Source organism: Populus trichocarpa, chromosome 9 (genome assembly GCF_000002775.5).
Source record: "Populus trichocarpa isolate Nisqually-1 chromosome 9, P.trichocarpa_v4.1, whole genome shotgun sequence".
Taxonomy (NCBI): Eukaryota; Viridiplantae; Streptophyta; class Magnoliopsida; order Malpighiales; family Salicaceae; genus Populus; species Populus trichocarpa.
In genome coordinates, this window is record NC_037293.2 from 11,139,902 (window position 1) to 11,150,026 (window position 10,125).

General features: G+C 32.8%; 1 protein-coding gene across 3 annotated transcripts; it reads left to right on the forward strand.

The window, feature by feature from the left end:
* The first annotated feature begins 834 nt into the window (after nucleotides 1–834).
* Nucleotides 835–7,465, forward strand: LOC7474984 (uncharacterized). Of its 3 annotated transcripts, XM_024608013.2 has the most exons (15): nucleotides 1,013–1,161; nucleotides 2,086–2,186; nucleotides 2,311–2,422; nucleotides 4,398–4,510; nucleotides 4,620–4,742; nucleotides 4,818–5,023; nucleotides 5,139–5,214; nucleotides 5,510–5,596; nucleotides 5,743–5,823; nucleotides 5,931–5,963; nucleotides 6,190–6,243; nucleotides 6,316–6,357; nucleotides 6,639–6,717; nucleotides 6,792–6,862; nucleotides 6,962–7,465. In XM_024608013.2, exons 3-15 carry the CDS (start codon nucleotides 2,320–2,322, stop codon nucleotides 7,046–7,048), a joined length of 1,155 nt encoding a protein of 384 aa, XP_024463781.1. In that variant the 5' UTR covers nucleotides 1,013–1,161; nucleotides 2,086–2,186; nucleotides 2,311–2,319; the 3' UTR covers nucleotides 7,049–7,465. The 3 variants fall into 3 exon arrangements, with proteins under 3 accessions (XP_024463780.1, XP_002313691.1, XP_024463781.1); XM_002313655.4 differs by lacking the exon at nucleotides 2,086–2,186 and having other exon boundaries at nucleotides 838–1,161; XM_024608012.2 differs by lacking the exons at nucleotides 2,086–2,186; nucleotides 6,792–6,862 and having other exon boundaries at nucleotides 835–1,161.
* Nucleotides 7,466–10,125: the final 2,660 nt, after the last annotated feature.

The following is a 10,125-nucleotide window of genomic DNA, read 5'->3' on the forward strand; positions in this document are numbered from 1 at the left end:
TCCCCGTCCCGAGTTCGACCCTTTATATACATGCCTATCATCCCGCAGTGCCTTACCTGTTTACTGGGCTTGCAGGATATTCAGTAGACCCGAGGAATAGTCGTGGTGCGCGCAAGCTGACCCGGACACCCCGGATTATATATATAAAAAAAATTATCCTTTCAAGATTTGTCCTTTTAATTACTGTTTTAATTTGTCCTTACTGTGTGCCCTTCCATGTATCCACCAGGACCATTCCACCCCACATGAAATTTGAATCAATTAAAACAATACTCTCACTAGAGTTTTTTTATTTTTCTTTGACACTCTTTCCGTTAAAATTGGATTTTCTTATAAAAAAAAATTAGAATAGTAATTTAAAGATCAATATCATATGAAAAAGTTTTTAAAAATAGCACCTTTTCATCTTGACACGTTTCTAAAATATAATATTTATTAAATATCATTATTTCTAAACGTAATAAAATAATTATTTTATTTTATAAATTTAATAACTTAACATGTCGTGTTTTAAAAGCATGATATATTAAAATTTGGTGACACACACCCTTTCAAACTATAATGAAAATAAAAAAAACATGCCCGCAGATAGAAGAAAAATGATGTGAGGTTGTTAAAAAGAAGTTATTAATTATATTTCGTCACAATTAGAAACTGCGATAAAATTATACTGATATTCCCAACTATAATATTTGTTAAATATCATGTTTATAACTTTAATTAAATATTAAATCATAATATTTTGTTATTTCACCAAAACTTTTTATTTATGTCGCATTTCACTATTTATTGGCATTCTATGCCCAATTTTTCCGGAAAAAACATATATAGAAAAGGACTAGGCAGCCACCCACCCACCTACCCATTAATATCTGCTCCTTTTCGAGTGTGGTATGCAAGTTCTTCAGAAGTAAAGCTAGCTAGTAGAGTTTTAACGTTCAAGAAAAAAGCAGCACCAAGAGGGCTATTGCTAGATTTTCTGAGAAAAAGAAGGACATGGAGAAGTTCACAGAATTGATCCACCTCTTTGTGACAGTATTCCTCTCCACCTTCGGTAGCTTAATGGTGCTTCCGGCCGTAACCGATGTCACCATGGTAGCAGTTTGTCCAGGTCAAGATGAGTGCTCTCTTGCCATTTACCTCACCGGATTCCAGCAAGCCGTATGCTACTCTCTTTATATTTTTATTTATTTTCCTTCATCTTTATCCATGGGAGAAATTGCGAATTCTCAGTAGGGGTGATTGATGATGCATTTCTTAATTTAATTTGCATGGCTTACATGATCTCTGAAGAAACGATGAAGGCTATAAACAGAACCAAAAAGGGTCTTCAAGAAATTCCATATGAACTTATTTTCTTTATTAGAAAAGAATCAGTGCATGTCCATGTGCCTTTTAATTTAATCACATAAGACAATTAAAGAGCTACTTAAAAAACATTTCTTTTGGAAGAACACATAAAAAAAAAGGGTTCTTGAGGTTTCCCAGAAACTCATCTTTTTTAATTGAAAAAACTTTAGTGCCATATATTCATATGCCCTCTTCTAGTATATATCCTCTTGATGTCTGTATCAATATACGCCATGCAAGGATATGTAGATGGCGATGGCGTATGATTTGGCTTGCAATATCTCTTCTGTGTCCATTCTGTCTATCCATAGAGTTCCACCTGCAACTCAAACCTACCAAGAAAGATGTTCATAGCCATGCATCCATCTGCATAACAGGCAATATCATGATCTTTTTCCTCGGAGATTCACTAGGAGAAAATGACATCTACTTTCATCTTACATGACAAAACCAGTTAGTTAATTACTAGTTAAGGATGCAGAAGCAGTACTGAAGTTATTCATTTGATGAGTAATTCTTTCTGAAATGAATTTCTACTATCAGTTATTGATGAGATGGATCTCACTGATCGATCCTAGCTACAAGTTAAACGACCCACCATTGATCAAATGGTTAGATTTTTCCAGAAAATCAATCTTAATTTCAGGACAAACAGCAGCACTCTGTTATTCTTGTTTAATATTTCTCCACAGTAAGTTTTCTTAGATACTATTTATGATGTGTAAATAACAACAGATATTTGAAATGGCTGGCCAGTGTGTCTCTCTCCGTTCTCATCACAACGACAATTACCCAACTCCTACAGGAAGATAAAATCTAGGGTTGTAATAAGTGAGGTAGTCCAATACTCATAACTGAAGGAGTCCAAGTACTAGTAGTTGAAGTCACTTCTGTTTCCCACTGTTGATGTCTTGGATGCATTATTGTTAAATTTGTTTTTAACATTAGTATATTATGCAGAGTATTGGAATGGGAACAGTTGTGATGTTGCCGCTTATTGGGAATCTATCAGACCAATATGGAAGGAAGGCTCTGCTCACACTTCCTATGACTCTCTCCATTATTCCTTTAGGTAATCATATGTTATACACTTAATTTCATACTTATCCACGAGCTATAATTGTTGTCCCCTAAGTGCCAGGAGGGATACGGTACTAGTGCACAAGGGCCCCACTGGCACCATGGGTCGGTGGTGTGATCGTAAGCATGTCTTTCCTTCAAAAATATCTATCTTAAGGGTATACATAGCTCTGCATTTATCCACGCATGTCGGCCGCTTTAGCGGTGTCGTTTTTGTCAAACCAGCTTCATCTATTGTCAAATATTTATTAAACCCGGCATGCCCCAAACCCCATTTGAAAAACTTGTAATTTTCTAGATTGAGATTTAATTTAGATTATTAAAAACAACTGTATTTTTAACCCAGTAACCGGGGTCCAATAGCTCAGATCCTCTACCAGCTCACACAACAACTATAACTGTTTATTGCATTTAGATGCATTTTAAAATTACATTTAATTTTAAAAAAACATTAAATTCATGGTTTTTTAATGTTTTTTTTTATAGTTTTTACGTGATAATGTTAAGAATTTTAAAAAATATTTTAATATATTTTTAAATAACACACCACGGCACTGAAGACACCGTTGACTTTTGTCATAAGCAGATGTTCTGTTGCGTGCACTTTTTCTTTCTCCGACGTAACTTGCAGTTGGTGAGCCGTCTTTATCATTCTTTCATTTTCAGAAAAATCATTCCAAAATTTGTAAATTCTTTTATCACAGAGAGGTCACGTTTCTCGGCCTTTCTGGACATCCGTAATGGTCTCCTTAGGAACAGTCAAATATGAGTGTCGGACGGCTCTTGAAATTGCTTGACATGTGAATCTATAGCACTCGTAAATTGGCCCCGCGCACAGGAGCTAGTGATAGGGAATCTAGGATAGGCTGGATTTTAGCCGTTGCATTTTTCATATTAAATTAATGAAGATAAAGGAAAAGAGAATTAATTTCTTTAGAATTTAGCCTTCTAATAAAATAAATTTATTCAACATCATGAAAGTCTTATTCACAATATTATTACAATTTCTAAATATTAGAAAATAGTATTTTTCTGTAGAAATAGTATAATTGTAAATTTTGCTAATACTTTTGACTGTAACTCGAGCGGTGAAAAAAATAAGATTTTAGAATTTTTTTAAATAAAACAAGTTTTTATTATATTTTTTCTTTTTATGTTTGAGATTTTTATTATTTTACACTTAATCTATTCATCACTATTTGTTTTTTATATTTATTTTTATAATATTTTTTAAGCTGTTTTTTTTTCTTCACACTTTTTTTGGAAAAAAATATTTTTATTTTTTATTTTTTACACTTTGAATATTTATCACTCTACACTTAACCTATTTATACCATTTTTTTGTTTTTATTTTTATTCTTTATATTTTTTAAAAAATTATTATACAAAAACTAAGAAAATAATATTTTACTGTAGCAAATTGTAACATTGTTTCATTCTTCAACTGAATTAAAAATTAACCTGATATCTTACATGTTTTTATTAACCCATATAATCTTTACTATATTTTATTATATGCGAGAATCGAGTTTTTGATTTACAATTATATTTTTTTACTCAATATCAAAAAGCATGTTTATAACATTTATATATTAATTCCGTGTTATAAAAAAATTATTCGATTTGCAGTGAAGTAAATTGAATAAAGGCGTTTATATTTTATTTTTTATATTTATTTACATAAATGATTTTCAATGTATTTAATTAAAAATTTACATATATTCTTTGCCAAAAAAACTTATCAGATGTCACGGGTCAAATAACTAGCACAAAAGCTGAAGGAAGGAAAAAGAATCATTGCCCAGCTCATGAGCAATTGAAATGGAAAGATTTCAATTGAAAATAGAAATTGAATTTTTTTACTTCTAAAATTGTTATTTTTTTACACATATTCTCAAGGTTTGGTATTAAAAATCAAATTATTATTATTATTATTATTATTTGATTTATTTCTCTATTTATTGCAGTTATACTGGCATATAGCAGGACAACCGGCTTCTTCTATGCCTACTATGCGCTCAGGACCCTCACAGCTATGATCTGTGAAGGGAGCATCGACTGCCTTGCTCTTGCTTATGTGGTAGTTATCTCTCTAATCAATCTAATTACTTTGTAGCAACTTTTGCTTGCCAAACGATATGTCGTGAGGCAGTTGTTACCGTTAAGTTTCATCTCGTAAAAACATTCAGGCAGACAACGTTTTAGAGAGACAAAGAACATCAGTATTTGGAATTCTGTCTGGCATAACAACAGCCGCGCTTGTCTGTGGAACCTTAGCTGCTCGTTTCCTCTCCACTGCTTTGACATTTCAGGTTTCTGTTGCTAAAAATACCTTAAAGAAGTGCGCCCCTCTTTTGGCCACTGTTAACATTGTTAGTCCATTATAGGTTGCTGCGTTGTTGTCAATGCTTGCCGCCGTGTACATGAGAATCTTCCTCGAGGAAAGTCTACCACAAAGCGAAAATTTGACGCAGCCAATCTTGAAGAGCGGACAGGATGATCACTGTCAAGATGATGGTGATTTACCAAGGAAGCCAATGGTATCTAAGAAGATTCCATCAATTCAGGCTATCATTAGCTTGCTGAAGAGCAGGTAGGGGTGGTTAAGGATTGACTATAAGGCAAATGCAAAACATCTTGTGCTTTACTCGAACCGCCATAGTTAATGTTCTTCTAGTATGATATCAGATTCTGTGACTGTGTTGCAGCGTAACATTTTCGCAAGCAGCAATTGTTGCATTCTTCCATAGTCTTTCATATGGTGGACTGCAGGCTTCTATCATGGTACAAAACTCTCTTCCTTAATGGTGATGTTACTCTCTTTATAGATCGTCAATCTTAATAATCTGAAAATGCCTTTTCCACCAATAGAGCAGATTAGAACGCCAAAAACTTCTGGGAAATTCAAATTCTCAGTTAAAGTATAAAATGTTGAACTAAGTGGAGACAAACAAGAACAACTAAGTAAAAGTTGAAAACACAATTGAACAACCCTGAAATGAGACAGCATATTAGGAAATATCAATAAAACATTCATCAGAATTTCTGGTTTCCAACTTGAATGATTTGTGCCATGCAGTACTACTTGAAGGCTCGTTTTCACTTCAGCAAAAACCAGTATGCTGATCTAATGCTACTTGTTGGTGTTTCAGGAATGGCATCACAGGTACGCATTTACAAAATTGCGTGTTGCTGAAATATTTATTTCTTTCCTCTCATTATCTTCTACTCCTTTGCGTTTCATATCACATAATTGTCGGCTAATAAATCCAGTCACCGGAGCTTATTACCCAATTCTAGTGAATTTCACAGCTGCTTTTCATGCCCTTGTTGGCACCACTTGTAGCAGAGGAAAAACTACTGGCAATAGGGCTTTTAGGGGGCATTGCAAATGTAAGAGCCTTAACCTTACTTGGCTTGTTTGCGTTTATTCATGCTGATGAACTAAAACAACACAAGTTGAGCCTAAAATGCTGGTGATTTTACCTGAAATCTTGCAGGCACTGCTTTACAGTGTAGCATGCTCAGCTTGGGTAATGCTTCAACTAATTTACATTTTTTTTGCATCTTTTATTCCAGATTGTCCTTTTCTTCTTGAGTTCGTGGTATTATATGTCAGTTTTTTGAATTCTATCTTCTGATTTCTTGTTTTTATGAAATTGGTGGACCATGTGTAAGAAGATGTTGATTTCTCTTATTGTTTTTCTTTTCCGATTCTTGTTGCTTATGACACTGAAAGTAAGTTTCCATTGTGGGCAGGTCCCGTATGCCACTACCATTTTTTCGGTTTTTGCAGTTTTCATCCCTCCGTGTGTAAGTAATTTACTCTCATCTTCATGAAAGATCTCTGACTGTGGAAGTCTTATTACTGATGTAATTCCACAGTTACGCAGCATCGTGTCGAAACAAATAGGGCCTAACGAGCAGGTAACTCTTAGTTAAGAGTGGCTGAAGTCTTATGCTTGATACTGATAGCCTCCATTTTCTCTGTATATTGTAAACGTGCTTACAGGCTCCAACTTTTCAGAAAGTCATCAGAACCAATCTTCTGTGTGTTTTGATCTGCATTTTAACTGTCAACAAAGAGCAAAATCGTTAAATGCGGGATCCATCTTTAACTGATCACGTTTTTAACTAGAGGAATAAGGACACCCCAATTCATTCATATTTTTCTTCTTTTCATTTCAACTCATAAAAACTCGTCTCAGGGGAAGGCTCAAGGATGCATTTCAGGAATAATCTCCTTGGCAAACATCATCTCCCCCTTAATCTATAGTCCTCTGACAGGTATGTGAAAATTGACAAAAGTGAAACTTTATGAACTGAAGTTATTAGAATTAACTTCTCCTTCTATTCTCCAGCTTTATTCCTGTCTGAGGATGCACCATTTAATTTCCCTGGCTTCATTTTTGTGTGCATTGGATTTGCAATAGTATGAGCTTTACCCTAATCTCTCTTTTCTACTGTAATACTAGAATTTTCCTTCATTCTGATGGCTCATGGATTTAATGTCATGAATAATGTTGTGCAGATGATTGCGTTCTTTCAGAGTCTTCTGATAAGGGCTGCTCCTCCTATTTCAAGTCACAAAAGCAGCAGCAGCAGCATTCTAGCCTAGACCTAGTGTGATTGGAATTACCTTTTTAATGTACAAGGAGGAAGTTCTCTACAAACTTCATGTACCACTAATGGTGATATTCCAGAGAGCCCCTCATAAGAAAGCTAAGAACAGACCTTGGAAGAAATTCTCCACACTGTTATATGCATAATAGACGTTCAATTCGCTTACAAGCACCTGCCAGGAATCTTTATGCCTCAGCCTTTTCTTTAGATGGGAGATTAGAATTTAATGGTATGAATCTTCTTCAATCACAAAGAAGCAAAATCGTGTTTAACTACAGCTGGGAAAAAATTACAAAAAAAACTACAAGGAATAGGTGATTTACTGTGCCCTAGACACATCTCCCTATTCATTGTAGCAATGCAATGTAATTATGTTTTTACCCTTGAGATAAAAAACTGGTTATCCTTGCAACTGACGGTACAATTATCTTTTGTAAAGGGTGCATTAATCATTGGAAAAAATTGGTTGAGGATAAATTGATCCGAATATCTTTTTTTTATATATATAGTAAAATAACTATTTTAATCTTAAAAGCAAAAAAATATATATTAAGTTTTTGTAGAGCAGCTTTTTAGTCTTTTTTAAACAACTTACATAATTAAATTACGATCATACTTCTTAGAAAAAAAATAAAATGAACATGGAGGGGATTCTCTGTCTTTTCCATTTAAAAAAACAATGAAATTGCAAAACTATCCTTGAAATCCAAAGAAAAACTAAGGTTAATTTCAATCGTGTCATAGTCTTTTTATTCTTGCTTAGTTATTTTTTAATTTGATTGGAGATTGAACGGTGATTCTATGTTATTAAATATTATTAAAATTTTTTGTCATTGCACGCGTCAAAGCGTGATAATCTCTGTGCTATTTAGATGGCGCATAAGGTCCCTTCCGATTATCAAAGTCCTAACGAGTCGTCCTTTTTCTAGCAGTTTAGCGTGTGCTTATGAAAGAGTTACATTTGGGCTGCGACGGAGTTTTTTATTCCTTCTTTCTTTTCTTTCTTATTCCCTATAAGTTCACCCATGACCTATTACTTTTGATTGCTATATTTCTGTGTTTTATACTTTTCTTTATTATTATTTTTTTGCAATTCCATCCATTCCAATTTTATTGCATTTGTTTTTTTAATCTATTTTTGGTCCTCATTCTTTTTATTTCTATATTCTTATCATTTTCTTGATTTATCTTTTTTTTTTAAATTTTGTCCCTCAACATTTAATTTTATTAAATCTTTTATCCAATTTTTGTCCTTATTCTTTTGATTACTTTTTTATTATTATCTTTTTCTTAGTTTTTTTTATTTTTAATTGAACCCCTGATTATTTTCTTTTACTTTTTTATACTATATTTGGCCTGCATTGTTTGAGTTTTAAATTGTTTTACTATTGAATATTTTACTTTGTTATCTTTTTATGATTGCCTTTCAACAGGGCAATCGTTTATTAAAAATTGATTTTTTAAAAAATTTATAATTTGACATTTAATTATTAATTCCTTAGCTTCATTGTTTGTTCCACTTTCTATTTTGTTGCGTTATCCTGATCTTGTATTTCGGGTAATAGTTTAGTCAAGTTAAGCATGGTTGACTTTTTTTATTTAGCAAATTGATTTTTTATATATAATTTCATTATTTAGTGTTAAATTATTGGCCTTTAAGCCATGTGATTTTTCACTTTTATTTATGTTGGGTTATCTCGAGTGCGAGTTAGTCAAATTAACCCGAGTTAGCTAGCATTTTCATACTCATTTTTTTATTTAATTTCAATCTTTTTTTATAGGTCCTTCTTTTGAAAGTCTTTTTTTTTATCATGTTCTCATGTCGCGAGTGTCGGGTTGGTCGAGTTACCCGAGTGGACTCGTTTTTTTTCCTCAATATTTTTATACTGTTTTTTTCCATTTTATCATTTTGCATTAAATTATTTGCCCTTGAGCTTTGTTATTTTTTTATTTCTCTTATTGTTTCGTTATTTTGAGAGCGGGCTGGTCAAGCTAACCCAAGTTAATTTGCATTTTCTTTCTCAATGTTTTTTTTATTTAACTTCGATCTTTTTTGTTAGATGCTTCTTTTGGAAGTCTATTTTTTTTATCCTGATCGCTTGTCGTAAGTGATAGGTTAGTCGAGTCAACCCGAGTTGACTCGGATTTTTTTTCCTTGTTTTTTTATGTTTTTTTTATTTCATCATTTTGCATTAAATTATTTGCTCTTGAGCTTTGTCATTTTTTTCATTTTTCTTTCTGTTTGGTTATTTGAAGAGCGAGTTAGTAAAGTTAACACAGATTAGCTCGGGTTTTTTTTAATGTTTTTTTATTGAACTTTGGTCTTTTTACTAGGTCCTTTGTTTGATATTCTTTTTTTTTATTCTAATCTCATATCACGGGTTGTGAGTTCATCAAGTTAGCCCAAATTGACTCGGGTTTTCTTCTTCAACAACATATTTTTTGAATTTTTTTTTTTGTTTTCATCTTTGATATCAAGTTGTTTTATTAAATCTTGAATTTTATAGTTTCTTTTTGCTTTTTTATATACGGTTGTTTCGGTCTCATATCCCGAATCATGTTTTAGTAAATTTAATCTAGTTTGTCTCGAATAATCGTTGTCTAAATTTGTTTTTTAGTGTTAAAAAAAAAAATTAACCCAGCTTGCTAAGTAAGACAATCCACCTATATAGAGTCATTGCTAAAGCGTAGGGGGGACTATTCTGTTTTATTTTGCTAAAAGAAGAAAAAAAAAACCTGTCTGAAACTGCAATATTTCCTGTTTCTGTTTGTAACCAAGTTAAAGCCAGCAGTTTTTTTAATGGAATGATAGATTATCAATGTATATCGTACAAAAACTACTTTCTTGAGCTTTTACAGCTGAAGGGGTGGTCACATAATTTTCTCAAGAAAAAAAAAATCACATGGAGCTGTTCAAAATTCTTAGGTTAAAATTTTAGTAGAAACTCCCCATGTTTTTAATCAATCCAGGTGAAAAGCTCCATGGATTGCTGTTGATGAACAAATGCTTACCGTCGAGGAGATCACATAATTTTGTCGAGATACTTCCGTTCTGAGAGAACGCTTTTATCG

Bases quoted from the DNA above. Each gene is read 5' to 3' on its own strand.
- LOC7474984 (XM_002313655.4), top strand. From the start codon at position 997: ATGGAGAAGTTCACAGAATTGATCCACCTCTTTGTGACAGTATTCCTC. The intron at 4,743-4,817 runs GTTTCTGTTGCT...AGTCCATTATAG, and splicing joins CCACTGCTTTGACATTTCAG to GTTGCTGCGTTGTTGTCAAT. The intron at 5,215-5,509 runs GTACAAAACTCT...TGTGCCATGCAG, and splicing joins GACTGCAGGCTTCTATCATG to TACTACTTGAAGGCTCGTTT.